This window comes from Vipera berus (genome assembly GCF_964194415.1).
Source record: "Vipera berus genome assembly, chromosome: 1".
Taxonomy (NCBI): domain Eukaryota; kingdom Metazoa; phylum Chordata; class Lepidosauria; order Squamata; family Viperidae; genus Vipera; species Vipera berus.
In genome coordinates, this window is record NC_138202.1 from 258,127,284 (window position 1) to 258,147,866 (window position 20,583).

At 42.0% G+C, this 20,583-nt stretch overlaps 2 protein-coding genes across 2 annotated transcripts in view; one reads left to right on the top strand and one right to left on the bottom strand.

Moving 5' to 3' along the window:
• The window catches only part of LOC308672421 (sulfotransferase 1C2-like), a 358,778-nt gene that overhangs the window by 176,094 nt on the left and 162,101 nt on the right, over nt 1-20,583 (bottom strand). The window lies entirely within an intron of this gene.
• Nucleotides 12,768-18,693, top strand: LOC308672462 (amine sulfotransferase-like; the record flags this gene model as incomplete). The annotated part of the gene is made up of 6 exons (XM_081335422.1): nt 12,768-12,909; nt 13,437-13,645; nt 14,589-14,715; nt 16,129-16,223; nt 17,108-17,288; nt 18,533-18,693. 6 exons carry the CDS (start codon nt 12,768-12,770, stop codon nt 18,691-18,693), a joined length of 915 nt encoding a protein of 304 aa, XP_081191548.1.

The window sequence follows — 20,583 nt, forward strand, 5'->3', positions numbered from 1 at the left end:
CCAGTTTCCAGGCTCAAAGGGTTGAAGGTTCTCCTCAAGGGGTAGGGTCTGGGTCAAGGTGCTCTTCTTCCACAGTCTGTGGAGCTGTTGGTGCAATGCTGAAAGATAGGATGATAAGACCACCTCCTCTCTTTCTAGATCAAGGAAGTGGGCGTCTAAATCTTTCAGGGTGTCAGGGGGTCTACCAAACAACAGTTCAAATAGGGAGATTCCCAGGTATTGTAGGGGTTGCATTCTGAGGTGAATCAAGGCTATAGGTAGTACCTTGATCCATGGCAGGGGTGGTTTCCTGACACAACCTCCCTAGTAGAGTCTTGAGCTTCCTGTTTTCTTGTTCAATGCCCCCAGAAGAATTTGGGTGTGTGAGTGTGTGAAGGCTTTAAGAGATCCCCAAGGTCTGAAGGACATAGGTTATAACTTGGGACACAAAATGTTTCCCTCTGTCCATGTCCAATACACTTGGCGCTCCAAACCTGGGGACTATGTCCTTTAGCAAATGCCTGGCTGTTTCTAGCACAATGGCCTGATGACATGGAAAGGCCTCTGCCCAATGGGTCAGTTGGTCCCTGCATATCAGGACGTATTGAAAACCATTAGTCCAGGGTAGTTGAATATAATCTAGTTGCAATTTTTCAAAGGGGCGTTGGGCCAGGGATTGCTTTATTGGATTTCGGGACGAAGACTCGAGATTCAGCATTTCTCCGCACGCACTGATCTCGCGCTCCTTACAGTCTCCCTCTCTGTTTCAGTCTTCGTCCCAAATGCAGAAACCAAGCTGAAACAAAGAGAGGAAGACTGTAAGGAGCGTGAGATCAGCGCACACGGAGAAACGCCGATCTCGTGTTCCTGGCAATCTCCCTCGATTTCCACTTGTGAAGTTTGGGGCTGGCCTTACAGAGTCGCCAGAGCTCCCATGGATCCGGGAGAATGCATACAAGGGCCGCTGATCAGCTGACAACTCTGTACCACCGGCCCTGACCTCCGCCAACGGGCTCCGGTAAGTGGAGGTCGGGGCCAGCTTTTCAGAATGTCACTGTTTTTTTTAAAGTGTTTGTCAGCTCCGCACATCTCACTTTGTTTCTCTGCCAGCTGCATAGTAATCTTATCAGTGTAACCAAGGTGATTGTCAAATGTCCAGCCGTTTTATGGTTTCATGCCTAGAACTGCTATTAACTGCGCATGTCTACAAAAGTTTTCTCACTTTACTTTTTTTCCTTCTCTTTGTATTCTGTCTGATGAGAGGATGTAGTTAGTTAGCTTTCCAATTAAAGTTTTATATACAATAGAATATGCCTTGGTTTTGTTTATTTTTACCTGATGTCAAATGAACCATGGTTCATCGCCCTCTGATAGGGAAGTATTAACTTGTTTCCCTGACACAGAGTCACCAACAGTGGAGAGGAGTGGAGTGCGGGTCTGGAGCACCTCCATATCTCGGCAAGGGCACTAAGCTGCCTGAAAAGCAGCCGCCACTGCCACCAACCTTTCTGTTTTTTCCACCCGGCAGGCAGGTGTTGCCACTTCTGCCGACAAAGACGCTCCAGCGTCTCAGCGAGTGCACTAGGCCACCCCAACAGCAGCCGCTGCTGGCGGAGCGATTGCCCACTGCTTAGGGCTTGCTGCTGCTATGGGGGCTGGCATGGGGATTTGTTTCTGTGGGGGAGGCGGAGGCTGACAGAGATGCGGCAGACCTCCAGCATCTCTCTCACCACCGTCTCCACCGTCTCCACCATTGGCTTCTGCTATAGCCGAACCCGGGCAGCCTCCTCCACCCCCAGCAGTGGCATCTGGGGATTCTCAGGTTAAATCGGAAGCAAGCAGCAAGTGAAAAAGTAAGCAGTAGCAGCAGTAGCGGGACTGGTTTTAATTGCCAAGCGTCCACATGAAAGTCAATGGAGGTGCTGCGGCTGGCCTTTTGAGTTGGTGAGTGAATGAGAGCAAGAGAAAAATGGTTTTTGAGCAGTGTGAGTGAATGAGTGAATGAGTGAGGGAATAAGAGAGCGAGAGAGAAGCTTTTGCAAACAAAACATGAGTGAATGAGAGCGAGAGAGAAGCTTTTCCATGCAAAGGCGATTGAATGAGAGCAGAGGGGGCAGGGTGGCTGAATGTCTCCCCTTAGGCTCCACTGTTCTGTCAAGCTTCTTGTTTTGCGCATACGCACACATGCGCACCCTTCTTTGCGGCTCCCAGTTTTTTCTTTTGTGAGGGAACCGGTTCCGAGTGGCTCTTTCACTGTTTCAGGTTGCCGACCCCTGGATTAGGCATTGTTGGTTTGGCAGATTTGGCAACACTTGGTATTAGTGCAGCTTCACTATACACCCCAGGTGCGTATCAGTCCCACCTAGTAGCATCTACAATGGCCTGTACCCCACAGTGACCCTTGGAATGTAACTGTTGGCAAATATGTGTTAATAAGCGGTGGGGGGCAATTGGTTTCCCATCAGGGATTTTCCAGTATCGGCAGCAGTCTGTGGTTAGCATTTTGTTACATTGTGTCTGGTTAGAATATGGAATGAGCCTTAGACAGTTCTCTATTAGTGTTTTGGCTTTTTCTTTTTTAAAAAGGCTCTTTCCCTTTTTTATTTTTGTAGAAAATATGGGGAATATATGGGGATGGTGGTTTGTAATAATTCTTTCATTAGCATTGCTCTTTACTTCATGGAGCAGCCTTAAGTAATATGGCCTACGGCAACCCCATCATTTTCAGAATGTTGGCTGTGGAATTCTAGGAATTGAAGTCCACATGTCTTAAAGTTGCCACGGGTGGGAAACAGTTTACTACAACCTTTTCAAGTATCTTAAACAAGAAGAATATATATGTGCAATAGGACAATTGTTCTCAAATGCTTTCCAGGGTTTTCTTCATTTTTCTTTATGGAACAAAAATGTATAATTTTAGAGTTTAAGTGGTTTGTATGCTACTGTGATGACATGTGTTTGTAATAAAGTCATCTGGTTTCTGAGATTTTTTGAAGTGTGTCAGTGTTAGCCTTTCCACAGCTTGTGTTGACTGTGCTATATTGAATTGAATGCTTAGATATGTTTTGATAAAGCTGCCTGGGAGAAGATTGTTTTTTGTCTTGTTAACTGAGTTATTACTTAATCGTGTTCTATGTCCTCTCTTGCTAATGATTAGAATGCAGAAGCACCGCTTACACAATAATTGACTAAAGATCGGCCTTCTTAAATATTTGAGCACTCTATAAGTAAATAAGTACACTGAGAAATCATTACAAATAAGTTGGCTTAAGACCATCACATGAGTGACTGTCAGAGACTATACAAGGTAAGGTAAGAAAAGAATTACTATTAAAGTGGGGAGGGCTATGTTAATGAAAGCAGTGGCATATAAAAAAACCTATATAAAATGTTTTACAGATGGCATTTAACACCAGTGAGATTAGCGAAAATGTTTAAAAATACTTCAAACAAGTGTTGGAAATCTAAACAAAAGTCAGGTACCCATTACCATATCTGGTAAAAAAATACACTTATGGTTGGATAAAATGACTCAAAAACCAATACATTACACCTCTTCCCCCTAGATAGCTCAAACTCTCAAATAGATTTGAAGGCAGAATTATTTTTGTTAAGAATAAGAGAAGCAAATTATCTATAAAACAATTTGTAGAAGTTTTCTTTATATGTTGCTGCTTTCGTTATTTTAGCATTTCTTTCCCATAAGCTTTTCTATTTTTATATTATATCCAAAGTTCTTTGCCCATATTATCATGGTTTCTTTTACTTGTTCCTCTTCCATCTTTAAGCTTAGCAAATATCTGTAAAGTTTTTTAATCAGCTTTTCATCTGTTTTCAGCAATATCTGATCAAATTCTGTTTGTTCTTTGAAAAATGCCATTATTTTAAAAAAAAAAATTCATATCTCGTTTGAATTTGCAAATATGGCCACCATGATAAATCAATAGCCTGCTCTTCTAAATCTTGTCTATACTTCAATTTCCCTTCATTGTCCAGAATATCTTTATAGGTAACAACTTTCTTGTAATTAATAAAGTTTGGGTAAGCAAACACTTCCATTGTTGAAAGCTGTCAAGGTAATTTAATCTAAATTTATTTTTTCCCATTCTAAGAAAAGTGCATTTCTTATATAATAATTTTGAAAATATCTATGTATTTTATTCTTCCCATACCACAGAAAGGCATGCCATCCCATTTGTAGATCATGTCCCTCTAGGTATAGTAATCTTTTGTCTCTAAGCATTATCCACTCTTTTATCCAAGTTAATATAGTTGCTTGGTAATATAGTGTCCAGTCTGGTAGTCCAAGTTCTCCATTTTCTTTCGCTTCTTGTAACATTTTCAGTCTAATTCTGGCTTTTATTCCTTGCTAAATAAATTTCAATATTATTGTGCTTAGTTCATCAAAAAAGGTTTTTTTCCAATCTTATAGGTATTGTTTGAAATAAAAAAATATTTTTGCTAAGATATTAATTTTCACTGTTGCTATTCTCCCCAGCATGAAAGTTGTAGAGTTTTCCACTTTTCCAGATTTAGTTTTATTAGTTTTAATAATCTTATGTAGTTGACTTCTTCAATAGTTGCACATCTTGCTGTTAGAGGGTGTAATGTATTAGCTTCAACTGTTGATATCACTTGCTTAATGTGTGACGTTAATTGGTGTATTTAAGTGTAGGATTGCTTAACAGTTTCTATTACTGCAACCCAGACTGTCTGTCTCTAAGCTGATATGTTATGTCACAGACTGTGGCAGTCAAAGGCGAAGCCACACTTTTGGTGCAATTTAAGGGTATTGAGGGTCTACTAGATGTCGTACTGGTGGAAGGCCAATGCACGAGCCTCATAGGCCTCGATCGGTTTGATGCATTGGGCAGTCAAGTCACCGGCATTCATAGGACACAAGCGGCAGACCTGTCTTCAGTCTGCCAAGAATTCGCTGATGTCTTCAGCTCAAATCTAGGCGAGTACAAGGGTCCTCTGATCACCCTCAAGCTTGATCCTAGGGAAAATCAATATGGATCAAGCCTTGTAGAGTGCCTTTTGGCCTAAAACCCAAAATCCATGCAGAGCTGGACAAGTTGGTGAGACAAGGGGTATTGCAGCCCGTAGACAGTGGGGTGTGGGAGACCCCCATAGTAACCCCACTTAAGGCCAATGGAGAGGTGCACATATGAGCTGATTATAAGTGCACCATCAACAAGGCACTTCAACAACATGCATATCCGATGCCTGTAGTCAGCCATAATTGGCATCACTGCAAGGAGGCCGCATGTTCACCAAATTAGATTTGGTGCAAGCCTACCAGCAACTGCCCATGGACAAGGCCATGGTGGTAGCCTGGACTATTGTCACCCATAGGGGGACCTTCAAAGTTAAGTGGCTACAATTCGGGATGAGTGTAGCCCCAGGGCTTTTCCAAGGAGTGATGGAGCGTATGCTCAAGGGCATTCCAGTGGTATGCCCCTATTTCAATGATGTCCTCATAGCTGGGGAATCAGTAAAAATTCTGTCTGAATGGCTTAAAGCCGTCCTTCACCGGGTCCATGACGCAGGACTTAAATTTCAAAAGGAAAAGTGTAAGATTGGGGTAAGTCAACTGAGTTCCTTGGTTTTTGCATTGATGCCAAAGGCATTCATCCGGCGGACTCCAAGCTAAAAGCAATCCAACAGGCCCCAAGCCCAAAGTCCAAGGGAGAGCTTCAGGCTTTTCTGGGCCTTTTGAATTTTTACGATTCCTTCCTCCCAAACAAGGCCGCAGTGGCTGAGCCATTACACTGGCTCTTGGATAAAAACACTCAGTGGCAGTGGACCAGTGTCCATGAGAGAAGTTTCAAGGCAGTCAAATCACTGCTCTCTTTGAACTCAGACCTCACTCATTTTAATGAGAAGCTGCCTGTTCTCATTGTGTGTGATGCATCCCCATATTTATTTATTTATTTATTTATTTATTTATTTATTTATTTATTTATTTATTTATTTATTATTTATTTATTTATTATGGGACTTATATGCCGCCCTATCTCCCAGAGGACTCAGGGCGGTTAACAACAATAAAAACCAACAGTACAAAAGTTAAAAAAAATTAAATAACAGCCCCAAATATTAATTATACAGTTAAAATTAAGACTTTTAAAAACCCATCATCAATCCAGGTCAGCCTGATGGAAAAAGAACGTCTTGAGGTCGCGGCGAAAGGACCGGAGGTCCGGGGCCATCCGAAGCTCAAGGGGGAGTTGATTCCAAAGGGCTGGCACTCCCACAGAGAAGGCCCTCCCCCTGGGGGTCACCAGCCGACATTGTCTGGCCGACGGCACCCTGAGGAGGCCCTCTCTGTGTGAGCGCACTGGGCGATGGGAAGTCGTCCCCGGCAGCAGACGGTCCTGCAGATATCCCGGGCCTAAGCCATGTAGGGCTTTAAAGGTAAGTACCAGCACCTTAAATCTTGCCCGGAAGACAACCGGTAGCCAATGCAGCTCACGCAGGAGGGGTATAATATGGGAGTATTGGGATGCTCCCATCACTACCCGCGCAGCCGCATTCTGCACCAGCTGGAGCCTCCGGGTGGTCTTCAAGGGCAGCCCCATGTAGAGAGCATTGCAGTAATCTATCCGAGAGGTAACGAGTGCATGAGTGACCGTACGTAGGGCATCTCGGTCCAGATAGGGGCGCAACTGGCGCACCAGGTGAACCTGGGTGAATGCCCTCCTGGCCACGACTCCAATATGATCTTCAAAACTGAGTCGTGAATCCAGGAGGACGCCTACATTGCGCGCCCTATCAACGGAAGGCCACACCTCTCCCCCATAACCAAAGATGGAACCTCTTGGACAAGACAAGATGCCGGTACGTAAAGCCACTCAGTCTTGGCCGGGTTGAGCTAGAGCCTGTTCTTCCCCATCCAAATCCGTACCGCTTCCAGGCAACGGGACATCACATCGAGGGCATTACTGGCTTGGTTCGGGGTGGAGATAAAGAGCTGGGTATCATCAGCATATTGATGATACCTCACCCCGAAACCACGGATGATCTCACCCAGCGGCTTCATATAGATGTTGAACAGGAGAGGCAAGAGTACCGACCCCTGAGGCACCCCACAACTAAGGGGCCTAGGGGCTGACCTTTGCCCTCCTGTCAACACCGTCTGCGAACGGCCCGAGAGGTAGGAGGAGAACCACCGTAAAACGGTGCCTCCCACTCCCAACCCCGCCAGACGTCACAGCAAGATACCATGGTCGGTGGTATTAAAAGCTGCTGAGAGATCTAAAAGGACCAGGACAGAGGAATAACCCCTGTCTCGGGCCCACCAGAGATCATCCACCAGTGCGACCAATGACGTCTCCGTGCTGTACCCAGGCCTGAAACCCGATTGGTATGGATCCAGATACTCAGTTTCCTCCAGGACCAAAGGGAGCTTCCGTGCCACCACGCTCTCAACAACCTTTGCAAGAAAGCGAAGGTTGGAGACAGGACGAAAGTTGTTTAGAATAGCTGGATCCAAGGCAGGTTTCTTGAGGAGGGGCCTCACCACCACCTCCTTCAGGGCGGTAGGGAAGAACCCCTCACTATGGGGTTGGGGGCTGTGTTGAGCCATTTGATAGCTGAGGGGAAACAGACTCTGATCACCTACTATTCTACGACTCTGTCATCCACAGAGTGCAACTGTGCACAGATTGACAAGCAGGCTCTGGCCATCATGGCCAGAATAAAAAAGTTCCATGACTACTTGTATGGCCGCCAGTTCATGATCTTCATGGAGCACAAGCCACTTCTAGGGTTGTTCACCATGAACAAACAGATACCTCAGATTCTGTCTCCTCGAATGCTGAGGTGGTCTATGTTCCTTTCAGCCTACAGCTACAGGCTGATTCACAAACTGGGCGGGGAAATGGGCCATGCAGACAGCCTAAGCAGGTTGCCCCTGCCACATATAGAACCTAATCCCACTCTGGCTGCAGACATCCTGGCTATCCAGGATTTGCTGAAGTCTCCCCTTCATGCTGAGGATGTGGCTGCTGAGACAACTACTGACAAAATGCTTAGCCACTTGTTAAACTGGGTGCACACAGGATGGCCGGACAAATTCCATGCCCAGAATTCCAGAGTTTTCACACAAGGAGAGATGAGCTCTCAGCTCATAAAGGTTGCATTCTTTGGGGGAGTCGGGTCATAGTCCCGAGCTCATTGAGGCTTGGGGTTTTAGAGTCTCTACATGAGGGACACCTGGGAATAGTCTGGATGAAAGCATTCATGAGGAGCTACCTTTGCTGGCCAGGGCTAGATAAAGCTATTGAGAGGCCCAAGTACATGGCTGCAACACTTGCCAGAAATCCAGACCCGAGATGCCACAAGCCCATGTCCACTGATGGGAAGATACAGAAACACCATGGTGAATAATCCACATTGATTTTGCCAGGCCCTTTCAGGGACAGCTGTTCCTAATTGTGGTGGACAGTCACTTCAAATGATTAGAGGCTACACCAGTTCCAACTATGACTACTGCCAGGACCATCCAGGAACTGCACAGGATCTTTGCAATGCATGGGTTACCAGACATATTGGTCTCAGACAATTCACTGCTGCAGAATTCCAGTCCTTCTTCAGGGCTAATCAAATAAGGCACGCCACTTCAGCTCCCTTTCACCTGGCCTCCAACGGCCAAGTGGAACGCATGGTCTGCACAACCAAGGAATCTCTGAAGCAGGTCGTCACAGGGGATTGGCACCACAGACTGGCAGACTTTTTACTCTGCCAACACACAACTCCTAGCACTGCTATAGGCAGAAGCCCAGCCGAACTCAGATGGGGCTGGCGCTTGATCACCAACCTGTACTGGCTATACCCCGACCGAGTTGCTGGGGATACAGCACAGCCAGTCACCACAAAATTTTTGGTGACTAGGTTTGGACCTGGAATTACAGGCAACGGGCTTTGTGGGTGGTAGCCATGGTTGCTAAGGTGTCAGAGCCACTCTCTTATGAGATGGTCCTGGAAGATGGGCAAGTCATTTGCCAGCACATTGACCAGCTGTGTTGGAGACTAGCGAACCAGTCACTGGCTCAGGACTCTAAAGAGGGCCACCCACAGGGGCAGCATAACAGCGTCTCAATAGAGTAGCTTGCATGCTCCAACAGGACTCTCCGCCGAGGAGATGGGAGAATGGCCGTAGATGAGTTCTCCCCGGACACACAGTCTGCATGCACTGAGCAGAACCGGCAAACAGCTCTGAGTGCTAGCCCAGCAGACATTGCTTCACAAATGGACTTTGGCTTGGGCCTACCGGAACAGGCTAGCCAAAGGGATTCGAGTCAACCCGAATCCACTGGGCCTCAGAGTCCTGGTCTACCCAGCCTGGCAGGTGAGTTTGAGCTATCTAGGGGAAGGGGTGTAATGTATTGGTTTCAACTGTTGATATCACTTGTTTAATGTGTGACCTTAATTGTTGTATTTAAGTGTAGGATTGCTTAATGTTTTCTGTTACTGCAACCCAGACTATCTGTCTCCAAGCTGATAATTATGTTTGGGGCAGGAAACTGTTACTTTAAACCTATTGGTTGCTGCCTAGAGGCGAACCCTACTTGCTTATTGTGTGACCTTAATTGTTGTATTTAAGTGTAGAATTGCTTAATGGTTTCTGTTACTGCAACCCAGACTCTCTGTCGCCAAGCTGATAATTATGTTTGGGGCGGGAAACTGTTACTTTAAACCTATTGGTTGCTGCCTAGAGGTGAACTGTATATATAGCTGTTCAGCAGCCTCTAGGGCTGGTTCTGTTGTGAGTTAATAAACATACTTGCTGTTTCAACACTCTGCCTGGTCAATGCCTAATTGAACTAAGAACATAACAGAGGGATTCCCAAATATTTAACTTTTTTAAATATTTGGCGGTTTGTTTGGGTTTTTTGCTAGTTGATTTGTTTGTTTTTCTGTAAGATTTTTAGTTAACACTTTAGTCCTTTCTCTATTTATTTTTAACCCTGCCATTTCTCCAAATTCTTCTATTTTCTCCATAAGCTTGACACTTGTTTCAGGTGGTTCTTTTAATATAAAAAACAAGTCATCTACAAATGCTAGTAGTTTATATTTTTCATCTTTTATCTCCAGTCCTTTATTTATTTATTTATTTATTTAATGGGACTTATATGCTGCCCTATCTCCCAAAGGACTCAGGGTGGCTAACAACAATAAAATACAAGAGAATACAAATATTAAAATTAAAATTAAACTATATCGATAGCCCCAATTAATAAAACCTTAAAACCAGATTAAAACCCCATTATCATCAGTCCAGGTCGGCCTGTTGGAAAAGAAATGTCTTAAGGTTATGACGAAAGGACTGGAGGTCTGGGGTCATCCAGAGCTCCAGGGGAAGCTGATTCCACAGGACAGGTGCCCCCACAGAGAAGGCGCTCCCGCTGGGGGTTGCTAGCCAACATTGTCTGGCCGACGGCACCCTGAGGAGGCCCTCTCTGTGTGAGCGCACAGGGTGATGGGAAGTCGTTCCTGGGAGCAGACGGTCCTGCAAGTATCCCGGGCCTAAGCCATGTAGGGCTTTAAAGGTAAGAACCAGCACCTTTAATTTCTATATCTTGCCTGATGTTTCTATTCAATACTTCCAGTGTTAATATAAATGAGGATAGTGGACATCCTTGTCTTGTGCATTTTTTAATATTAAAATTTTCTGTAAAATCTCTATTTACAATTACTTTAGCTGTTTATTTATTATAAATTGTTTCAATTATGTTTATACAATTTTCTCCAAAGTCCATTTCTTCTAATTGCTGGAACATGAATTGCCAATTTATGTTATCAAACGCCTTCTGTGCATCTAGAATTATTAATGCCATCTGCTTCCCTGGGTGGGTTTCATATTACTCCAAAACATCATTCTTAAGTTATTTTTTATTTGTCTTTTAGGTAAAAAACCATTTTGGTCTGTATGTATAAATTCAGTCAGAAATTTCTTTAATCTTTCTGCTATTATTGAGAGAGAAAAAAATTATAATCTACATTTAATAACGATATTGGTCTATATTTTTTTATTTGCGACAAGTCAGAATCTTCTTTAGGTATTAAAGTAATTTTAGTTTCTGCCCATATTGTCTCTGTTCTCTTGGTCTTGCCCCTTCTTCTGTATATGAATTTTTAGTTTCTCCTTCTTCTCTTGATTTGGCTGGTCCTTCTGTTACTGTCTCTTCCTGTCTCTTTATTTCTCTCATTGTACCAGATTCAAAATCACCCCCTTCCATGAGCATTCTGTAGTTGTCATAGCATTCCATTGCTTTAAGTGGAGTGTCCAGTTTATATCTTTTCATATTCCAATAAACTAAAATCCCTTCTGGGATCAGCCATCTAAAGTTGACTCCTTTTTCAATTAATTTTCTGGTTAAAAATTGATATCCTCTTTGGGACCCTCTTATTCTCCTAGGGATCTGTTTGAGGACTACAATTTCTTTTCCTTTGTATTTCAAAGGGTCATCTCTCGCTCTTCTCAGGATCTCATCTCTTATAGATCTTTTAAGAAATCTAACATGTACTTCTCTAGGAACTTTATTTCTTCTCAAGTAATTTGAGTTAACTCAGTATAATTGGATCTAATTCTCCTTTCATTTCCTGTGTCCCAATTTCTAATGCATCAACCAGTAATTCCATTATCAGGTCTACAAGGTCGTCTTCCTTGTCTTCCATTATGTTTTGAAATCATAAAAAGTAAGAAGCCTTTTCCATTTCCATGACTGCTATTGAGTCCTCTAGTTCTCCGTTTATTTGCATCAATTTCTGATTTTCATCTTTTAATTCTTCTAGTTTTTGGTTGAACTCTGTTGATTTATCTTCTATTTTTTGAATACTTTGTTCATTTTTTCTGACCATCTTCTTAAAATTTTCAAATTGAGAGTCCATATTATTATTATTTTTGGTTCATTTTTTCAAGGTCAGTTTTTGTCTCCTCATGGTTTTTCGTTGTAGCTGCCATATTAATGGCAATTGCCTCTTGAATTCCTTGTAATGTGGCTTGTGTCTCTTTCTGGAAATGGTTAGCCTTTTCTTGTTGAAGTATTGTATCAATTGATCTCTGATAAACTGGACTTGCAGAAGCAGAGGAAGAGGCAAAAGGTACTTTTTTGCCAGCTTCAGTTAAATTCGGAACAGTCATTTTGTTCCTCACCCTCAAATCTTTTAATCATATTTTATAATCCACCAAGAAGTTGAAAGTTGATAGTTCTTTTCCAATTTCAATTTTTTTAAAAAAAATCTAATCCAATAAGCTCCAATCAAATAGGAGAGATAAAAAGGTCTCAGCTTGACCTGTAAGATTTCGGGTCAAGCTGTATTTGTAATCCAAGGAAGGCAGATGACTTCAAAACAATTTGTACTTTTAATTATCATCCATCCTGCAGAAAAAAACAACCCAAAGAGATTCTTCTCTTTTTCCAGCCACAATCTCCAGGACCATAGATTTCAAGGATATCAAAGAGATAGGTCTGTAAGAAATGTCTGGGCATCTAGCCAAGTTCTGACAACTAGTATGTTTTTAACAGTATAATTAAAACTTTCTCTTCTACACAGAACTCCAAGGAGAACACCAAATTTACTGTTTGCAATGGAAACTTTTGTGCATGAAAATTGAGTTCACGAAACTAATTAATTAATTAGGGAAACTAATCTAATAACATTGTTTTTCTTTATGTTAGCAGGATTCATGATTTTTAAACAACGAAATTAATACAATATTGACCATAAATGTAGGAAGTATTTTTAATTGCTATATTATTGCATCAACAGCCGAAGTAATGGAGCCAGAGAAAGATTTCCTGTTTAAATACAAAGGAATCTATTTCACAACTGGCTTGCATTCACCCGAAGGTTTAGATTCACTGGACAGTTTTGAAACCCGAGATGATGATATATTCATAATCACATATCCTAAATCTGGTAAGTTCAAAGATGTCTTCCAAGAAAGAGATAATCTTGTATCCAATGCTGTTATTCAGTTCCTCAGTATTTTGGTTGCAGTAACTGTGTCGTGCTATAACCACAGTTTAACATTTAGCATTTTATAAGAAACTGGAAATGTAGGGAAAATAAAGCTGCTAAACCTGTACTTTCATCATTTTTATTTTACCCATGCATTGCTAGATGGGTGACCTTGGCCAGTCACACTGCCTCAGCTCACCCAGGATAGTTGTGAGGAAAATAGGATGAGGAAGGATTATTAGGTATGCTTGCCACCTTGAGTTAATTCTAAAACTAATAAAAGATGGATAGAAATAAATGTGCAAATAAATAGCTAGTTTTTCTCGTCCATCCATCAGTTGAATCTATCAATTTTAGAAGACTTCATTGTGTTCACACATCTCTGAAATGTTTACTATTTCTCCTGATAGGAAGGTTGGCTTTGCATAAGTTCAAAGTTCCCCAAATGATAATGGTTGAATTAATTAATTATTCCTTATTTGCAGGCACAGTATGGACTCAGAATATTGTGAGCCTGATTCTTTATGAAGGTCATCGAGATGAAACTGAAAATATTAAACTGATTGACAGAGCACCATGGCTGGAGTATAATATTTTGCGTGTGGATTTTCCCAGTCGCCCATCGCCTCGTCTCTTTAGTTCCCATCTGCCCTACTATTTAGTACCCAAAGGATTACGAAACAGAAGAGCAAAAGTAGGCATATTTTGTTAACTTGTGAGGTGGTGTAGGGAACTGTCTGTCTTCTGTTCTATTAGCTCTGTCCCTGAATGTTTTATTAACAATTAGGCAAAGGGCACACAAACACATATCATATTTTTCCAATATGTTTGGTGGACACTAAAAGTTTTGAAGGGTGAGGAAAATAAACACAAACAAAACCATGTTAACATCAGAATATCATGTCCAGGAGAAATAGCTAAGAACCGAATTGAATATTGACTAGTTTAAGCTTATATTTCCAGATGGATTGCAACACTTTGTGTTCCATGGCCATTTGCTATCTTGACATATCTGAACGATGTCAAATTGAGGGATGCTATCTCTAGCCCTCAAATCCCTTCCCACAATCCCTACTCTCAGTCACTCACGCCCTAGTCACCAGAAGTTTCAGCTGATGCAAAATGCAGCAGCATGAGCACTTCTGTGATCTCTAAGAACTTCATACACTACACCTCTGCTTTGGAAACTACAGTGACTACCAGTTTGGTTCAGGATTCAAGATGCTGGTGATGACCTTTAAACCCCATTATGAGTTGGGAACATGTTGTTTGAAGGACCTCCTCTCCCTAGTTGCAGCTACACATCCCTTCAAGTCCAACAGGAAAAAAACGTTGGGGTCCCATCAGCTAGGGAGATTTGTCAGGCAGGATCTAGGAGGAAAGTGTTTTATTCTGTGGTCTCTGCCATATGGAAAATCATTCTCTCCAAGCCGAGGTTGGCCTCAATTCTGTTGGCCTGCTGGAAGTTCTTCAGACATGGTTTTGCTAATAAGCTTTAGGATCCCATGATATAATGGAGCCTGTTAGATGAGTGTATGAGAGATACGTGATGCACTCTATGTATGCTTTGCTGTCAATCTGTTTTTTCTTGTTTTTTTCTTGTTTTTTTATTAGTTATTATCATCTTTCGCTTATAGATTATTTATGTGAGTAGAAATCCAAAGGATACCTTGGTTTCCAGCTATCATTTTCACAAAATGTCAGTCACCATGGAAACCCCAAAAGACTTCAGTACTTTCTTTGAAAGGTTTTTGGCTGGCAAAGGTAAGAAAACCTTGATTGTAACAACGTAATGCCAGTTTTTGTTTTGGATAAGAGATTATGAATATATTTCCATCCAGTGCTTTTTTTGTAAAAGAAAAAGGTGCCGGAACTCACACATGTCATATAACCCGCCTTGCCTACCCTACAAGGTTCCATCCAAAAAAGGTGCCGGAACTCCGTTCTGAGCATTCTATGAGAAAAAAAAGCCTTGTTTCCAACTGCTTTCCACAAAGAACAAACAATCCACCCACTTTGCTAACATAAGTAGCAAATAATGATTCTCTATACTCATGCGGTAATTTGTGTAAACTCTAAGAAAACAGTTTATAATGGGATGGATGAGTGAAGAAGAATGCAGGATGCCTAGGACAACTCATGATGTAAAAGTGGGTAGAAGAGGCAAGCGAAGGGAGCTTATTACAAGGAGAGAGAAGAGCAATACTAAGATATATTTAATATAGAGGAGAAAATGGAAGGAAATTATGTGAATGAGTTGGAATGGATGGAGCAGTGGGCTAATGCCTCCTTAAGTAACACCAGCTGCCTGCAATTAGTGCAGGTTCGCATCCCACCAGGCTCAAGGTTGACTCAGCCTTCCATCCTTCCCAGGTAGGTATATAAATGTAATAAAAATAAAAATAAAAAATAAATAAAAATCTAAAGTATTTATATTTTTTTCAAATCAATATTAGTTAAAGCAGGGGTCCCCAACCTCTAGACCATACCCCACTAGTGGGCCATGGGTTTTTTGCAACTGGGCCATGAAAATGGTGGGCAAGCACACACATCTGCGCATCAACACTTGTGCAATCAGTTGGCACACATGCACACCACTTGTGCAAATGGAGCTGCACACACACTAGTGCTTGCTGGTTGCTCACATGGAAGTATCCCCTCTCCTCCCCTGCCACTTGGCAAAGCCAGAAAACTTAGGTAACTCTGAGTTAAAGAACCAAATACTCACATGAAATCACACAGAAAGTGTTTTAAGAGTTGGAAATGGAAATAGCTAACCAGAGTAAGACTGATATTTGAAGACGTATAACAAAAATTAAAGCAGATTGCCCCAAAGTTTCAAATAAGAAAAAGCAAAGAAATGAAACAATATAGCAGCACGTTGACAAAAAAAAACACCCTTAACAAGTTGGAGTACACAACCATATTAATTATGGCTTCCATTCCTTCTCTCTCCTCTCCACATTCGGTGATATTAGGATAGACCCTACTTGAGTTATCATGCTTTGATCTGTAGGCCCACCAGATCATAAGGATAAATGGAGGAAATTCAAGCGTTAAGAATGTATCATGAGACAGATGGTCAGCTGGATCATTGCAGCACTGAGCTGAAAAACTAAAGTCAGTGATTTCAAGACTGCCCTCATATTTATCCTAAATCTATTTCTCTCCTACCAGTGTTTTGTAGTTCATGGCTAGACCATGTAGAAGGCTGGTATGCTCATAAGGATGATTTCAATATTCTCTTTCTTTCTTATGAAGAAATGAAAAAGGTAAGATGTGTTTGTGTTGTGAAGTGCAATATGAACGACCAGAAAGCTTTATAAATGATGTGAAGTGTGGCTAACCTATTCCAATAGGGAGTAACAGAGGTGATCACAGAACCACTCTAGGTTATTTCTATGAACTCCTGTAGGAGTGGTGAGGTTTCTGAAGAAAAGTAAGTTTCTGTCTCTTCAAAAGGAAGACGATCTGCGAAACTAGAGTGCTGTCACCTTGATATCAAAAAAGGTTAATAAAAGGTGGGTTTTTGAGCACTTGGCTTGTCATGCTAGAATTCACAGGGTGCATGTGTTGTAAACAAGTCTGGCAAAACATAGTTGATCTAATTTTTGATAGACTTACTTAGTAGATAAGGGAAATCCAATTAACACAAAGCATCTGTAATTAGCAAAAGCTTAGTCAAAGTCTCTCGTAATATTTTCCTGTTTTGGCTCAGAAGAGATTGACTCAACTCAACTGCATTTTTAAGAAAGGCCAAGGCATTTTTTTTTAGCCTGGCCTGGGAACTGGCCAGCCTCTGATGCAGCCAAGATTGCTAAGAACATAAGACTCTGAATCTCAGGGAAATTATGGCCCATCAATATATTGTAAACTAAAAATGTTTCTCCAAACGTACCTTTGTAAACATTTACCGGAAGTCCTAAAGCAGCATTTCTTTGTTTAATTCACTGATATTGCTTCCTAGATCTATGTATAGTTTTCATTAAAAAAAACCCCACAAGTGATTTAATCAGGGTAATTTTTTCAGTAAGAAAAGAAAGAATTAAAGATAGGGGGAATGAGTGATAGCAATGATATCTGAGATCTCAACAAACCTTTCCACCTTTTCTTCATTGTTCTGGATGACCTAATATAAAGCTCTATCAAATTGCAGGATCTGAGAAGGTCTGTCCTGAAAATATGCAACTTCCTAGGAAAAAAACTAACTGAAAAGGAGGTGGATGACGTGGTGGATAAAGCTACATTTGATAACATGAAAGTGGATTCTAGAGCAAACTACACATCCGCGCCTTCTCATATCCTCGATTACAGCAAAGGAAACTTTCTTCGCAAAGGTAGACCAGTAATAATTAATATTCTGGGACTATGCTTTAGGAACATGCTGGGCTTCATTTGAAACTGGGATTACTGCCTTCCTCTGAGAGGCACTTCCTAAAGTGGTATGGACATATTCCAACAACCTCTCTTTCTGCTGTCTCTCCAGGATGTTGTCTTTGCCTCATCAGCAGCCTGCATTGGAGGCAGCCATAAGCCTTTCTTAGCTGTGCCAATGTTCAAGTGGTGTTCTCCTTTTCACAAATTTTGGACATGGATATAAGCTGACTTTTTTGATGATCATTCTGTTGGTTGCACAGTCTAATTATCCTTTGGCAGTGGGATTGTTCTAGCTCACAATGGCCATTTTAAGGTTCTGAAGACACAATGCCTTCACTCTCTACCCTGGGCACCGTCCTCCAGTCTTGAAACCATCTCCTTTAAGCCTGTAGGGACATAGCCAAAGCTCAAAGAACCATCAATCACTTCACTCAATCAGGGGTCCAGTTCCAAAAGATCATTTAGAATCTCACTGGCAGACCATTGGTTCCATGACTTCCCAGTAAAAGGCACTTAGCACAGGAGAATCATTTAACACCTTCTAGTTAGAGAGATCTTTGCTCTTATATTAAGCCTTCATTCTGTAATCCAGTTCTAGTTAAAATATTATGGAACAGCTTCCTGCTCCAAAACTATTAATACAGATTTCTAAGAATGGTTTGACAGACAGGAAGGTGGCTAAAGATAATGGAGGACTGTGCAATCTTCCAAGTTAGTCAGGTTTTGCAAACTATTATCCTCTTTCTCAGACTCATAGAAGCCCATAGTAGGCAAGGTAATTGGAGAGTGGAAACCACCTCTGGAAGACTTTTTATCTTCATCCCAATAGTCCCCTCCTGAAGTCCTGAAACGTTTTACATACAGTCATGTGAAAAAGAAAGTACACCCTCTTTGAGTTCTAGGTTTTACATATCAGGACATCGTAACAATCATCTGGTCCGTAGCAGTTCTTTAAACTAGGTATATACATAGTCAGTTGAACCACAGCACATGACATATTATGCTGTGTCATCATTTATTTTACAAAAAGAAATGGAGAAGCCATGTGTGGAAAAAACTAAGAACATCCTTAATGCTTCTATTGGTATGAAGAAGCTAAGTAGCAGCCAAGTGCTGCTAATCAAGTGACAGGATGACACAAATAGCCTCTACTTTAATTAAATACAAAAACTATTGACATTTTTTTTAAATTGTTGTTTCCCAGGCACTGTTGGGGACTGGAAGAACATCATGACTGTTGCCCAGAGTGAAAAGTTTGACCGTGTCTTTAAGGAGAGAATGGAAAAGCTGCCCTTCAGGTTCTGCTGGGATATTCAGGAGGACCCTGACTCTATTTCCAGCTCAGTGGAGGAAAATAATGTGTGATGCACAACTTCAAATGGCTGGAATCAGAGATGACCTTCCAAGAACGGTCTTTATGTAACCTTGTAATGCCTAAGTCTCAACTCTGCAGAGATCATAGAACAGAGCAACATTAAATTCTATGTTATTATTAAATACTGTACGGCATTTGCTTATTGATTTAGATTTCCATAACTGCCTGACTCTGGGTGTTATACAAAGACAACATAGTGAATAAAAAATATATATAATATCAACAACAAAATATCCAAAACCAATATATCCACAACAGCCAGAGCCATTTATTATACTTTCCACCTCCTTGAAGATATACAGTATGTTGCTTGATATCTTATCTTAGCCCAATTCCTAAGGGAAAAAGCAAGTTTTTAAAGCTTTGTTTTTTGAGGGCTAAGAGACCCGCGTCCCTACAAATTTTGGCACTCTGTGGATAGGGTGGGGAAGACACCAAAAAAGAAAAGGTGTATCTCCTGGGTCTCATCAGATGATATTATTTATTATTTAAACAAGTTCATAGTAAAGGTAAAGGTTCCCCCGCACATGCGTGCTAGTCGTTTCCAACTCTAGGGGCCAGTGCTCATCTCCGTTTCAAAGCCGAAGAGCCAGAGCTTGTCCAAGGACGTTTCCGTGGTCATGTGGCCGGCATGACTAGACGCCAAAGGCGCACGGAACGCTGTTACCTTCCCACCGCGGTGGTCCCTATTTTCCTACTTGCATTTTTACATGCTTTTGAACTGCTAGGTTGGCAGAAGCTGGGACGAGTAACAGGCGCTCACTCTGTTACGCGGCACTCGGGATTCGACCCACCAAACTGCCGACCTTCAGATCGACAAGCTCAGCGTCCTAACCCACTGAGCCACCGCGTCCCTATAAAACAAGTTCATATAGCCACCCAATTCATACATGATGGGAGTCAGTTGGGAGTCCCCAGACTCACTGACAAAATCATGTCTTCAGGACCTTCCAGAAAGGTAACAAGGTGGAGCCAATCTTATCTCCAGGGAATCCTATTCCAAAGGGAGGGAGTCACCACAGACAAGGCCCTTTTCCTCGGTCCCACAAGATGTACCTCCAATACCTTGTCTTCCTGCTCTGGTAGGTTAGGGTAACAAAGGGAAGGTGGCCTTTCAAACATCCTGGCACCAGGTCATGTAGAAGTTTAAAGATAATAACTGCCTCCAGAAATTAATCAGTAATCAATGCAGCTCCCACAAAAGGTGTTATTGCTAAGTCATGTCTGACTCTTTGTGACCCATGGACCATAGCGTGCCAGGCTTCCTGGCATCCACTGTCTCCCTGAGTCTGCCCAAATTCATACCCATTACACTGATGACACTATATATCCATCTCATCCCCTGCTGTCCCCTTCTCCTTTTGCCTTCAATCACAACAGGTGACACATGCACTAATTTCAATTTGTGCAGAACTATACAACTCCTGCATTTTGAACTAATTAAATCTGCTGGATAAGATTCCAGAAGCCCTGTGTACAATGCCTAAGAGTACTCCAAACTGGATACATCTATGGGATGGGGACTCTGAAGAGGGAATGTTGGTCCAGGAAAGGGTGCAACTGGTGTACAACTCATAATTGCAGACAGGCCCTCTGGCCATGACCACAATCGGCTTCTTGAGCAGGAGTTGCAAATCCAGAAGAATCCCCAGATCACGCACTGAATCTGTCTGACGCAGTGCAACCCCATCCATGACCAACAATGGAAATTTTCTGAGAACCAAGGAGCCCCAAACCCATGTTAAAGGTAAATGTTAACACTGGAAAGCAAAAGAATAAGATGAAGGGATGCAGAACAAGAAAAAGTTTGCCAGAAGATGCTACTATTGTGTTTAGTGATAATTTCATGGTTTCAAAATTTTGGTGTAAGTGTCTTGGGA